Source organism: Notechis scutatus, chromosome 5 (genome assembly GCF_049901735.1).
Source record: "Notechis scutatus isolate UNSWTSFEM ecotype Mainland chromosome 5, rNotScu1.2, whole genome shotgun sequence".
NCBI classification, from domain to species: Eukaryota; Metazoa; Chordata; class Lepidosauria; order Squamata; family Elapidae; genus Notechis; species Notechis scutatus.
The window spans coordinates 24,113,189-24,128,540 of NC_142013.1; the positions used below are offsets into that span (position 1 = coordinate 24,113,189).

At 34.3% G+C, this 15,352-nt stretch overlaps 1 protein-coding gene and 1 long non-coding RNA gene across 2 annotated transcripts in view; one reads left to right on the top strand and one right to left on the bottom strand.

Moving 5' to 3' along the window:
- The window catches only part of B3GLCT (beta 3-glucosyltransferase), a 67,740-nt gene that overhangs the window by 29,017 nt on the left and 23,371 nt on the right, over positions 1-15,352 (top strand). The window contains exons 6-9 of the mRNA XM_026675026.2: positions 1,382-1,493; positions 3,211-3,347; positions 6,486-6,549; positions 10,692-10,823. Coding sequence (XP_026530811.2) covers positions 1,382-1,493; positions 3,211-3,347; positions 6,486-6,549; positions 10,692-10,823 — 445 coding nt within the window. The remainder of the gene's footprint in view (positions 1-1,381; positions 1,494-3,210; positions 3,348-6,485; positions 6,550-10,691; positions 10,824-15,352) is intronic.
- LOC148130408 (uncharacterized) overlaps positions 3,913-15,352 on the bottom strand; it is a 44,949-nt gene continuing 33,509 nt past the window's right edge. Inside the window, exon 4 of the long non-coding RNA XR_015749765.1 lies at positions 3,913-4,106. This is a non-coding gene — a long non-coding RNA (uncharacterized LOC148130408). The remainder of the gene's footprint in view (positions 4,107-15,352) is intronic.

Genomic DNA, 15,352 nt, shown 5'->3' on the forward strand with positions numbered 1-15,352 from the left:
TTTTTAGGTTAAAAACTGAAGTCCACTACTCTATGTGATTCAGATATTTGAAAACTACTGTCATATTTCTTGTGAGTCATATTTTTGGGGCTAATCATATCCTCTAACCCTTTCTCGTAGGATTTCATTTTCAGACTCCCTTCCCCCACTGTCTAGAAATCACTGGGAATCCTCTGAACTCATTCTAATTTTTCTCTTTTTTAAAACTGGTGCTCGGAACTGGGTAAAGTACTCCAAATGGGGATGGAGGAAAGGGAACACTTACTTCTAGTGGTCTGGGCTTTTTGCTTCTCTTAATGCACCCAAAATAACATTTGTCTTTGTAGCAGCTGAATCACATTACTGGCTCACATTTCATGTTTGTTCAATAAAGATGCAAAGATCAGCTATCTGTTTCAAATGTGCTACTGGCAAGTTTTTGCTCCCAAACTTGTAACTTTGCCTTATATTTTTCTTACTCAGGTGCAGTTTTACATTTTTCCCTGTTAAGTCGCATTCTATTCAGTTTTGCCAAGCCCTCAAGCCCATTTAAATCCTTCCGAATCTTTCCTGTTTCATCTAAACTGGTAGGCCAGCCCTTGGAGGTTTGTATCATCTGTAGATCTTATAAATTTCCCTCATCCAACTTAACTGATAAAAATGTTGAACAGTTGATGCCATGGAAACTGACTGGCTGCCTCATATAACTTTTAACATCTCTGCAGTACATTCTACTTATTTTCAAGGAAATAATTGGTCACTTGGACAACAGTCAGCAGCACAATGCATTCTTTGCAGGAGATGGCATTAGAGCTGTTCAGATACATATGTCAAACAATTAATATAATTTGTCATAAAATGGGTGAAAATAGTACCAGCAGTAGCAATATTTTTTCTTTAGAATGAGCTTATATATCCAAGTGTAGTTCGGACAAAGCAGTAATCTCTTTAACATCCCTGAAGCTACTGAAGATGAACTTTTCCAAAGAACATTTGGTAAATTCTTCATTATTGCCATTTTACTCTATTTCACTTTGAGTTGTTCATATTGATTTGTTACTATTATTTCATTTAACTTCGATGACCAATTTTATGTATTTCTCAATGTCACTTTTATATTTTGTCCTTGCGTTTCTGTAAGTTTGATTCGTTATCCATTACTTTAAATTACTTACCTTTACCATAGACATTTTAACGTTGCAGACAGTGGTAGCCCCCTTTTTTTTTACTGTTTTGTAAATCACCAAGACTCGATATTGATTTGGTTTTAATAAATAATATAATGTCCATAACAGAGCAAAATTATTAATATAAATATTTCCCAATATCAGCAAAAACACTTGAGTTACAGAATTCTTTCTAAACCATGTTTGCAATAAATTAAATTCTTTTTTTCTTTCAGGTTTTCTGTTTCATACAGCAAAAACTCCTCATGGATTTTTTTCTGTGAAGAGGATACAAGAATACAGATAGTAAAACTACTGAAAACGCTTAGAAGATATGACAAATCTAAGGTGATATTTTTTAAAAATGATTTTTTAAAATGTTTGACTCCAAAATGTACTACAAACTGTGAAAAAGAATAAAAAACTAAATTAGTTTGCACTTTGATAAAGCAATGATTATAATAGATGAGAAAGAACAGTTTTCTTCTTATTTAACATGCATCATGCCTAAAACTTAGAGCAGTGTAATTAATGATAATAAATTATATACTGACACTTGCATTATATTGCAATTACAGTTTTATATCAACATTGTAAGAATTAAATCTCAATTATCAAGCTCTATTCAGTAAAAACATCAAAACTATTATTGCATAGAAAACTTTTTTAAAGAAGTGTTTACAAAGAACTGAAATACAGAAAGTTACAAGTTATTTTACATCTACTAGTAAAAAAATAGTACAAGACATTCTAATTAATTATATAATTATACTAATTATACATGTACATATATCAACAATATAGTGATAGGAATAATTTTAAGAGCACTGGTTAAGGTTCTCACCTTAGTTCATTTACTATTAATAAGAAACAGATGTTGGGAGATCTTGCATTCACACATGAAAGTATTATTTCTGAGTGGTTTCTTATCTATGGCTAAAATTACATTTGGTCATGGAAATATTCTTTCATAAAATTAATACCTATTAATTAGCAGTCTAGGTTACAGTTATTCATATAGTGTTACTTAGTTTGCAAGTAGCTGAAGGCTAGGAATTTGCATAGCATAGTAAACATATTTCATTTGGAAACAAATGAGCCCTAAACAAGTGGAAGAAACACACAATAGAATTTGTGTCTGTTACTCTGTTGACATTTTCTGTCCTCATGAAGAATATATTGAGTGAAATTAGTTTTTCTTGGGGGGAGGGGGACAATGTGATAAGCATTCAGAGGATGTGTTTAAAGAAAGAGAAAAGTACTCTTTGAGAAATTCAGCAATTGGATTGAGGAAAATCTTTTAACGGATTTTTATTCTTACCTGATTTTTGTGTTCCTGTTTTTCCCTATCCCAAAACAGGCATTTTTAGGGTGCTTTGGTGGTGGTGGTGGGGAATGTGCTTTGTTTTTTTAAAAAATCTTTGACTAGCTTTTTGTAAATCAGTATAGCAGTTAGCATGTACTGTTTCTTCACCTATTCTTGCACCATGGTCTGACTTGCATAAAAGCTGCTAAGCTTATCCTTTGTTTTGGGTTTAGAATGATGTTGGAACCATCTGTTTTACACAAGTCCATATGATGTTCATCAAAACATGCTTTTAAAAAATTGATTTTTTTGATGTTATATATGAATATATTAAGTAAGCTAAAGACTTATTTGTTATTTCTCTTATGTCTTGGTTAAAAGTTAGTTTTGTCTGCTAGTTAATTTTGCCTGTGGAAACCTAGACTTTAATTTTGCTGAAATGCCACCACTAATAGAACTTCTAATCAACATAACGAATGATGAAAGATGCAGTGAACTGTGGTTTCTCCATATCTGGAAGGTCACAAGTTTCCAAACCTTCATAATTGGTTTACATATTTAAGTTTGATAGATGAAGCATTAGTATGATTTATTATACAATTAAGGATGCCTTTACTCGCTGTGCGTTTGTGCATCCGAATAAGCATATAGAGAAAACTACAGTCTTATAAGGTTCTGTGGACCATGTAATAGATATTCAGGATCTTAGTGAAGTTAAATTCACTAAGCACATTCAATAATATTTCTGTTCTCCCGTAGGAATTTTTTTTAGGCAAAGCATTACATGATGATGAATCCACAATTATCCACCATTATGCCTTTGCAGAAAACCCTACAGTTTTTAAATTTCCAGATTTTGCTGCTGGCTGGGCACTTAGTATTCCACTTGTAAAAAAGTAAGATTGCATGATGCAATTTATTATAAATTCTTTTATTGAATAGTTGGTGTTTTTAGAATGCTTTGGAGAAGTGATGCTGTTAAACATTAAAAGTCTTTCCACCTTGGTGTGTATGTATATAAAATGTACCGAGAATCTCTAATCACATAACAGCTTTTATCTCATTTAAAACATTTAAAATCCAGCTTCATATACTGTATAAGCTACTATTCCACAAATATGTGATGTTATATATACATACATACATACATACATACATACATACATACATACATATATCACACACCTACATCTTTTGCAAGTTTATGGAGGTGATCAGCAACTGGTAAATTTAAACAGTGAACTGGTAAAATTGTGTAATAGGTGTTACACGACTTGCACAGCAGAACTGTAAGTGCTTTGACCTTGTGGCCTAATTTAGCAGAAAGCTGAAAGAGCATAAAAGTGAAAAGATAGGATCAATACCCTGTTCCATTGGATCCTGAAAAGAAAACAGGAAAATGCAGCTTAGCTTTTGTTCCTTATACAAAAAGGAAAAAGCAATATTAAATAAAAATGTTGCCTGTGAATTTTCTCTCTTCATGACTGGCCCATCATTTGTTTTTAATTTCATTTAACTTGGGTTACAGTAAAAATGGAACATTAGACATAGGATGGAATCGAAAGATGATGGGTAGGATCATACAATCAGGCCTTCCTCTTCCCTGCTACGGTATCGTGGTTTGGTAGATGTCTTTCCTATTGGCTGGTGATGTGCTAAAGAAAAAGAGAAGGCAGCAAAGCTGAAACAATCAGCAAATTACTTAGGTTACTATTATACATTGCCCAGGAGAAAACTATTTGGCATGACTCAGAACAAAGTCAATGGACGCAAGTTAAGATTAGGCAGCGGAAACAGAACATTTCGTGCCAGTGTAGTTTTATGTGAATCAATAAAAGATGGCTACACTTCAACTCAGCATTGGAAAATGGTCCAAAGAGAATTAAGAGACTGATGTTACCACAATATTGACAAGATCACAACATGTAAATGTTGAAAAACAGTACAATACAGTAGCATAGGTTGAAGTCAAATTCAGAATTTCTATAGTAGTGTTCCTCTGATGCCCAACTCTAAATCAACATAGCAAGATTGCTATACTCATGTTAAAGTCTATATTCAATAGAGGCGTTCTGTCAGGCAACCAGAGGCATATCCATATCAAATCTCAGGATTCTAGCTGGATTGAGAACCTGCTTACATTACACCAGGGATGTTTCGGTACAAAATCCAGGATGAAAGATGATTCAAATAATCTGATACATAATAAAATGCAAAGCAATGGAAGTGAAGAACTAAATCAAACACTCTAATAAGAAATGCTCACAGATAAATAAAACATATTGAGTAGAATGTATTTATTCAAATTTATATGGCCGCTCATCTCGCAAACAAGTGATTCTGGTTGGTTATAACACAATATATGCATCATCCTCCTCCTCCTTATTATTATTATTAGTATTAGTAGTATTATATTATTAGTATTATTAGTATTATATTATTATTATTATTATTATATTATTATTATTATTATTAAAATATTATTTAAAAAATTAAAACTATAAAAAGTACAAAGCTAAAAGAGAAGTAATATTGGACAAAGAATGCATATCAAAGTGATAGATATATAATTTTATATAAATATAAATTCTATAAAATGAAATATATAAATATATTTTCATATTAAATTGAATATTACCAATATTAGTTAATATATTACTATTTTAATAATAGGAGGAAAAAGAACTGTTGCAAAAGAGACACTCAGGCCAGGGATTCGGGGAATATGAGAAGGAACAATCCTGCTTTATGTTAAACATAATGTTATACATAAACTGAGCAGGACAATTGTTTAGACAGGTTTTCAAGATAGGTTATATGCTACTAGCAATAACAATCTTGCCTCACAGGATTGAAAGATTAAATATTTGCAGTGAAATACACAAAACTGAGCTTTTTTATAAAACATGTTTCATAATCTCCAACTCTGGTGCTTTGGCAGTTGTGATTATTTGGGAAGATTGTTCTCATCTGTTTTTCTGGATAACCTGCTTGCAGATTATCTTCAGTTATGTTGGGACTGCAACTCTCAGAATTCCTAGTGGGCATGAGGAAATGGGAATTCTAGCAGTTGGAGTCCAAGAATTAAATAGTGCCAGGTTGGAAAGGCTGACTTACAGAAAAGGTATTTACCTGAGGTTTTGAATATTCCCTGCCTACCTGAAAAAGAAATATTATTAACAACTAAGAATCTTAGGCCCTTATGGGTTAAACGCATTTTTCAAGTTTGTTGGCAACAGTGCTTTTGAGAAAGACAAACTATCTCTGCCATCATATAATCTGCTATTTTTTAATGGCAAGAATCAAAAACTCAGCCAGGGGTGTGTGTGTGTGAGAGAGAGAGAGAGAGGAAGAGGGAGAGAACATTCCCTTTGTGTTAGTTGACACTTGCCAACTGTTAACACCAGTCCCTGCTGTTTTCTTGGCAAGATGGTTTGCCATTGCCTCTTTGCTAGGGCTGAGAGAGAGTGACTAGTCCAAGGTCACCTGGTTGGCTTTGTGCTTAAACAAAACTAACGCTCACAGGCTACTGATTTGTAGCCTGATCTTATAACCACTACACCAAACTGGCTGTCTTGGTCAGCTGTACTGCCCATATACTGTATTAAAGCTGAAAATAGTTGCACCCAACAACTGAACAAAGTAATATATCAATATAGCTGTCTTTACTTCAAAGTGCCATGCAGTGTCTGTTTTTGACCTCCAAGGAAGGTTCATCTTGGTAGCTACTTTGGCTGCCATGAGGGCAAAGAAATAGAAGTTCTCCACTATTATTGGAACAGAGTAGGCATTCTCTATATTCTAAGCATTGTATTCTCTGTTGCATGAATCACAGATTGTTTTTTTTAACCATGGCCAGATTCTATCAAATAGTCATTGATATTTCATCAGTTTTAAAATTGGAAATTATACACTATATGTCATCATCTAAGGTAGGGTTACAGAATTACTATGTAATGGTTGATAACTTTGTTTTAAAAGTTCGATGTTTTTCCACATATCGGTATTATGTTTTTATTATTCTTATTGCTTAGGCTTGCAAGAAGACTGAAGAATGAGCCTTTAAAGTCAGATTTTACAATAGATTTAAAACATGAGGTAAGCCCTTTATGATTCACTTGAACATGATTTACTTCATATAAGCAGGTTCCAATCAATACAAAGAAGTTATATTTGTATTTTTGTTCATTATGTACAGTAATAAAATTCAGATAACATAGAGTATCAGTAATCTCATCTCTGGTAGCAACCTTATGTAGCAAAATCACATTATTGTAAGAGAATAGCTGGGTTTTTTTTTCACCTGGAGACCCATACATCTTTGCTGTAGTATAAATTAGTTTATTGATCAATGCCAGAGGCAAAAGCAAGTCTAAAAGTAGGTGAGGTTTACAACCCCACTTTATAGAATTTTGTATTAAAAATACATTAGCTAAGAATAATTGCAAGTAGCAAGTAAAGGGATTATGAATACTGTGTTTTCATAGTCTCTGTCCTCTGCAGGATGCCATTCAGTAACTCTTATCGACATACTGCTTTATTCATGAGTTTTTTAAAGGTGAAACCATGTCATATCATCTGCAAGAAGACAAATGAATGACTATAATTGACAACTCACTGCTGCAGGTGAGAAACTAACAAGATCCATGGACTCATGAAGTGTGCTGTCTGCTAGAAGCGCAGATTATTGATGGGACAGAACAACTTTCAATTATCTCTCCCTACTTATCCATGTGGGGACAAATGATATTGCCAGGAGTATCTAAAATATCTAATGAAGAAGAAAGATCAAGAACCAGGAGCCTAAGGTGGTATTCCCATCCATCTTTCAAGTTCACGCAAAAAGGATAGGAAAGAAGAATGCTGTTGAACAATTTATGAATTGGTTTAGATACAGGAGATACAGTTTTAAGGACTAGGAGTGTGCAGAAATTTGGATTTGAAGAGCAAAGAGTGATTTGGTATATAAGCGGATATACGGTACATGTTGCTCCTGTCAGGAACACCAGAAGCAATTGCACCTTTTCCCAGGATTGAATGGCTGCTTATGCATGTAATAAATCACGTTTTACCCTTTGAATGTGGCATAAGATTATAAAAGTCTAATAAAACTATGTTTTCTGAAACCATGATGAGCTTCAACAGGAAGGCTGTAGATGGAATCCTAAGCAATTTATGCAGTGCAGAAGGAAATGGGAGTGTTAATGTAATGGAGGCCCTATTAAAGAACTCAACCTTCAAATTAAAAAAGCTTATAAAATTCATGATCTTCATTGTCTATTGTTTTCAACTTATGACAAATAAAAAAGATGGTTTTGAGATGTTAGTATAGGAAGATGTATCTGATTTAGTAAAAGTACGAAAAACTCAGTGGGTTGTCTCTGAGGATTACAGTTCAGCAGCTGAAGGATATAATTTGTTCAAAAAGAACAGAAGCAAATGAAAGGGAGGAGGAGATGAACTAAATATTAAAAATATTCACACCTGTTCAGAAATTCAAGGAAATGAACCTGTCAAGAACATCTAATTAAAACAAGTAGAAGAATGTATAAAAATTGCATTGTTGTTTATGTCTGCTATTACTTGCCCAAGTAAAAAGACAATGTGGATTAAACTTTCCACAAGCAAACTTAGATCTTTCAAACAGGTTTCAAGTAGTGATGCCAAGAACAATTAATTACTGACTTATAATTGTGAGGCAAACTCTGCCAAGCATCGTTATTTCAGGAAATTTCCAGCTTACTTTTCTATATTCTCCTTGTAAGGGTAGTGGAAGAGGCAAAGTGTAATCTTCTTGATTTTATATAAATCAACAGAGAATATATAATTGATGAAGTTGTGTTGGAAAGCATCTACCTTGGCAGGGAGAAGGGATCAAATGTGGAGCTACCAGTAGCCTGGAGTCAGTGTGCAACAGCAAAAGGGTTAAGGTCTCTCCCCTCCTCTCCCCCAAGTTTCTTGGGGCCTTATCTAATTGTTCCCAGGAGCAAGCTATCCAACTGGGAAGATTTCTGTACTATAGGCAGAACATAACAAAGTAGTTAGCTCAAACTCTGCACATGTGAATCCTTTCATTTTATGATTCTTTGATTTTCGTCAGAAGCTTCCTCAAAATCTTAACCTCATCCACTTCAGCATAGAAATGTTCAGTGTTCAGCAATGGTAATTCCAATGCCAGCAGTCTCTGCAACTGCCTCTTATGCAGTGAGAATTCCATCCTGAAGGGAAGGAGATGATCTTTGAAAATAAGAAATATTTCTGAAAAACAACCTACCAGCATTTAGATCTTTCTTTTTCTTATACATCCTGTTTTATATATTTAACAGTGTAGAGATTGTAGAAGTTTGTGAGAGCCATTGAAAATTCTTTTTTTTTTTCAAGAATACAAGTTGAATTTATTCATGAGATATACATTCAAACATTACTACCTGTTCTTCCTTTATGGTCATAATAGTGTTATTAAAGTAAAAAGAATTGTGATTTACTCTGACTCAATACAAAGCATTGAAAAATATTTGACGCCTCAAGTCATATTTTCCTTATTTATGTTCAGTACTCTATGGCCTTGGATAGAATATAATTATTTTTAATGTATTTTAATTAAGAAAAATACATTAATCTATATTTTATTATATTCATATTTTTCCTGGCAGACGCTGACTGTATTATGGATGTCTTTAAAGTTATTCTTTTCAAAGTTTCTTTTTTTAAAGAAAAAGAAAGTGTTTCTGAAAATAATCTGAAATGGCAGGCTCCTACTGCATTATAACCTAATCCAATTCTTCACCAATGTCAAGTTGCATTTGAATCATTAATTATTTTTCAAAATGCTGCATGTTTTATATTACATTAAGAAATAGTAAATCATTCTACTTTCAGTATAAACATGATTTTAAAGTACGTCTCTTACTTTTATTATTTGATTGTTTGCCAAATGTATTTGAATGTTAAAAGTAGCTACAGAGAAACAAACACAATTGTGCCCTTTGTAACCCTCCCTGCCATCTGTTCTTGTCAGTCCTGACTAAACTTATTTTTAATTTGTGTTGTCATCTTCTCCACTTGGGAATAAACAATATTCACTGAGCGTATGTGCTGTTTTATGAGGTAACTTCGTAATATGTGTAGTAAAATTAGTAAAAGGGCAAATTTGCAAATAAAGGAATATGAGATACAGGCTCCCTAGTTTGAAAACACTTTTTTCTTTCTTTCTTTCTTCCTTTTTCTTTCTTCCTTCTTTCCTTCCTTCCTCCACCCATCTTATATATGTGACTCTGGGTGGTCTTCAAGATTAAAACCAAACAATAGCAGTGGGAAAAAGCATGCAAACATTACAACAAATAAAACCATACCGTATAGTCAACACAATAGTCAGCACAGTTAATTCATGTACAATATAACTATTTAGATTATATTGTATATATTTCTGGAAGACTAGCAAGGTGAGGGCCAGTCTGACCTCTATTGAAATGATGTTTCATAGGTCAGGCAAAGCATTATGTGCTCGGTCTTATTGATTTGGCTCTCCTCAACCCTCCTAGTTTTCCCTTTCCACATCTCAGAGAAACAAACAATTGTCAGGGAAAGAGGTCCAAAGAAAATATTATTTCTGGGCATGCTCAATAGCAACACCTAAGGAACATGTCATACATTATTTCTTCTAATTCCAACTTGTGTCTGAGATGATTATAAATGTTATATTCTCATCTGTATTTTTTTTAATCACTTCTTGCTGAAGTCTCTTGTGAGGAATATAAGTTGCCTTATTGCAGTTCGGACCATAGCTCTACCTATCATATTGCAGCATCTAAAGCAGTGTTTTTCAAACTTGGTAATTTTTAAATTGTGTGGACTTCAACTCCCAGAATTCCCCAGCCACCATGTTGCCAAGTTTGGAAAATGTTGTTCTAGAGCCACTAGAATGGCTCATCAACCATAGCATGGTATTTCCAGGCCTTATTGGAGATGCTAGGATTGCCTGCAGGATTATGTGCTTGAACTTTTCATCTTTGTGATGGAAATGTATCATTTTCATTTGATTGATTTTTATTTTAATTAAGAAGAAAACTGCCTTTATTCTGCTTTCCATTTTTTTAGGTTTCTTAGAAAATCTCTAGGGAACATCAAAGATTTATATAACATTTCTTGGAAAGTTGATAAAGTAATAACTGTAAGTGTAATTCTCTGATAATGTATATAGATAATGCATATCTACTTATATATGGATTATATTTTGAAAGATTGCATTATATATCTGGGAGAAAGGGAATGGACCACAACTCACACCGGTGCCTGAATTCTGTACAGAAGACTTAAACTCTCCTAATGGTGTTACCTGTGCCACTACATTCACTAATTTCCTCCCACAGTGTGTAAGTACTTCCTGATTGCTTCTCCTGATAGAGAATGTAGAGATAGTATTCTATTCTATCCCATATGTATCTTTTTAGAACTTTACAAATGAAGAACTTTGCAGGTATAAACATTTTGATAAAATTGAAAGAAAAAGAAATGAAGAAAAAGAAATATGTCTATTTATAATGAAATTTGTCACTGGTTATGTGCAAATAGAGGGCATGACCAACTTTTACTCTTCTGCTGTAAAAGTAAAGGGACCTTAGCTTTATGAACAGTAAAAGGGACATTTTCATAGACTTTCCATACTTCCGGATGAATCTGTTTTGAGCATTTAACTTGTAACTTCTATCCATGCAGCAATTGTAGCTTAATTAAATAGATAATGTTACTGCTTCCTTTTGCTCATGCCTGAAGCTGGGAAAGTAGGTGCTTTTCACTGCCTTTTCAGCATATCTCTCTCTATCGCTCTCTGTCTTTGTCTTTCTCTCTCCCTCTCTTTCTCTATTATTGGCTTTGATACAAAGAAAATGCCTGATAACAAAGGTAACTTCAGAAAACATAATTAAAATGGAAGTGGGAAACATTATCAATCTGGTTTTTATAGTCAGTTTCATCATTTCTTGATTTCCCTTGTAATTGTGCAAGGAAATCTGATTTATTTTTTTCAATCCATTCCAAAGTTGGCATTTGCTTTTAAAGGGAGTCATTTTCCCAAATAGGCTAGAAAACTGCAGAATTTGTTTTCTTAGATTCTCACTTTTCTTCACATATACAAATAGATTGGGTTTTTTTTTCCCCCTCAAGACATTTGAAAGATTTCCTTGATTCACTAAATCTAAATGCCATTTCATGCAAAGAGGGAGAGAAAGCAGTTTGAAACCTGCACTGTTTGTTAATACTGCGACTGCAAACTTGTCTTTTGTATTAAGAAAAACTCTGGTATGTCCTTTATAATCCCAGCATTTTGAGTTAAATAATGATAAAGGAATCTTAGAGCCAGATCCTATATGTGCTTATTTACAATGTCATCTACTTCTGTTTTTCATGGAGAAAGAAGAAAAGGGGCATTGCAGAGTAGAAAATGGTTCTTCAAGTTGAAATTGAGAAAGGGAGAGGGGGCCAGTTCCAAGATGTCACCCATCTCAGGGGTTGGTTTGTTTGTTGGTGCGTTCAGATCAGTTTTTTATTCCTGGTATTTGCCTGGTCTAGTCCTTGCAGTTTTCTTGCAAGGGTTTTCCCTTCTACCCAAGGTTGAGAGAGTGGCCCTCACAAGGTCACCTAGCTGGCTTTCTACCGAATGTGGGACTAGAATTCACAGTTTTGGGGTTTCTAGCCTGATACTTTAACCACTACATCAAACTGACTCACCTCGGGTTTAACATCTCCCATTGTACTGAACCACATTTTTTGTTTTACAAATTCAGAAAAGAATGGTTATTGCTAGATTTCACCTAGATTGTTGGGGCCAATATGCTGACTCTGTAAACCGCTGAGAGAGGTCTGTAAGGCACTATGAAGCGGTATATAAATGCAAGCGCTATTGCTATTTGAAAATGGGAAAATGTAGGATTGGATACAACAAGCAGACAATCCATTTTCTTTGACCCTCATCCATAATCCCTTCGTTGTGATTTGCTACATAGGGCTAATATTGCTGGGATCTGCAATATGGCAATAGCCAATGCTGTCACATAGCTGAAAGAATTATAAAATAATTTATGTAAAACATTTAGAATGTTCAAAGCTGTTATTATAGTAATCACCAGTGAGCTTAGATATTTTTATTTTTATTTCAATCTATTTTTCAATTGCTTCTGACTCTTGGTGATCATCGCTGTACAGGACTATGGGTCAATAACTGCTTCTTTGTGTTCTTGTAAGATCATACTTGTGTCATGTAACCATCTTATTGTCGGTTGGCTTCTTTTCCAGTGCTTTTGATTTGTCCAAACAGTAGAATCTTTTCCAATGACTTGCTGTTGTATTATGTGTCCAGAAAATTTAATGGTTAGGCGCATTATTAATGCTTGCTTTTAGCATCCTGGTTTCACTTCATCTAATTCTAGGTGATTTGTTCTTATTCCAGTCCAAATTATTGCAATTTTCTCCAGCACCACAACTCAAAGGAATCATTTTCTTTGTTAAGCCTTTGCAGCAGTCATCTATAATAACCTATAGCAACAACTTTGACAACATGTAACTTGGATGTCAGTAGCAAGTGTTTCCATTTTGGTATGTCGTATAGGCTTGTGATAGTCTTTCACCAAATAGTGGTTACCTCCTGTTTCATGACTAAAGTGACTAATTTTATGAATTTTTCAGCTTGGGAAGAAAAGGTCTTCCTTTTCTTGTACATTATGGTAGTTCAATTTTTTTCTCTGCCATTAACTATTGACATACTGTAATTTTAGGCGTAATAGGAGAGCTGTGATTAAGGAATTTGATTAAAAAGCATCTGATGAAGTAAGCTGTAGTTCAAGGAAGCTTTTAAATAAAATGCATTAATCAGAAAAAGTACTATCAGACCCAAGAATTTCTGATATAATTTCATTTCTTGTTAATGTTGAGCAGCAGTCAGATAGGATTTTTCCCTTTCTTCATCTTCAACAAGGGATTCTTCTACCATCATAATATATCACGAACATATCTGAGGAAACTTGCTCCAAACAATTTTACATTAATTCTAAATATTACTTCTTTTATTCCTGCATTTCTCATGATGATGATGTTGTTGTTAGTTGTGAAGTCGTGTCCAACCCATCGCGACCCCATGGACAACGTTCCTCCAGGCCTTCCTGTCCTCTACCATTGCCCGGAGTCCATTTAAGCTCACGCTGACTGCTTCAGTGACTCCATCCAGCCACCTCATTCTCTGCTGTCCCTTTCTTCTTTTTCCCTCAGCTGTTCCCAGCATTAGGCTCTTCTCCAGTGAGTCCTTCCTTCTCATTAGGTGGCCAAAGTATTTGAGTTTAATTTCTCACGATACATTCTGCATATAAGTTAAAGAAAATGACAATAGATAATCCTGATGCACTTTGTGCCAATGTTGAATTGCTTAGTCCTTCTTCAAAAGGAAGATGAGATGTTTTTAAGAGATACCCATAACTTGCTGCGTGGCCTACATAGTCAAAACCAAATTAGACATTTTTAGAATTTGCTTGCCTTTTCCATTATTCATTAGATGCTAGTAAAATGATCTCAAGGGTTCCTGACCCTTCTAAATCCAGCTGATACATCAGGCAGTTCTCTTTCCATGGGTTGTTGAAGTTGGATTGCAAAATTCTGTGCACTGTTTTATTTGTGTGTGAGATAACTGCAATTACTGGGTAGTCTGATCTTTCTTCACTTATTTTGCAAACTTTTTAACTTTCATTTGAGTTTTCACAACAGAGCCATACAGGTAGTCCTTGCTTATTGGCCATTCATTCAGCAATCATTCAAAGTTACGACAATACTGAAAAAATAACTTTACAGACCATTTACAATAATTTACAATCTTTTCAGTATCTCTCAGTCAGTGATCACCTTTACTGTCCATAGCGTTTTCTTCTGTTTGACCTGTGTTTTTTTCTCCCCCCTCTTTGCAGGGCAGATTTATTGAAGAGAAAGGGATTTCAAGAAAATAAGCTATTTGCTCTTCTACGCATTGAGAGCAATGTGATTGCATTGACAGCAAGAAAGGGTCAGGCGAAGGAGAGGCTGCCTGCAGAAATTGCTTGCTTGTTTTTTAACCCATCTCCTCTCAGATAGAGGAGAGCTTAGAGAGAAATCGACTTCAAGAAACTACTGTAAACTGTATGCATAGCATGAATTTGCTTCCAGCCCCAGGCTACAAAGCAATCACCTGGTTTTTGGTGTGTATAAGAGACAGTAAGCAGGCAGTGGAGCATTCCAAAAGGGAATGGGGTAAATGATTAGGAGGCAAACCAAAGCCAAACTTGTGAAATTGGCTAGTCTTTTCTTTTGCCAGCCAGAAAGCACAGTCAGAGTCACATGATTTCCCCCTTAGTAACAGCTTAGCTTAGCAGAGTCGCAGATCCCAGTTAGGGTTGTTAAATGAGGACTATCTGTATTATTTTGAAAATGGTGTGTTAGCTTTTTGATTTTGAAAGTGCATTCATTTTCTTAAGCTTAATATTAAAATTTAAGGAAACTATGATTGTTCAGTTAATACACATTCATTCTACTCTCCTTCCAATTTGGTTTTCTGATTTTATCTTAGCAGATATTTTGTGCAGCTATTGTGTTATATTTTTTGAGGTGTTTCTCCATTCATGGTCCTCCCCCCGTTAGTTTCTAACTTTTATACATTTATGGTTTTACCAAGTGTCTGATACTTGCATGAAGAAGAAGAAAAAAACATTTGACCAAATGCTTGTAAAAACTGGACTGCCATTTCTAGAAGCTACCAGGAATCCTTATAAAAACCATTTGCTGCTTAGATCCTGAAATTAATTATTTATGGCCATAAAAACATAGCTAATGTTGCAGATATGTTTGCGTATGTTTGTATTTGTATATGTTTATAAATATTTGACTTGAT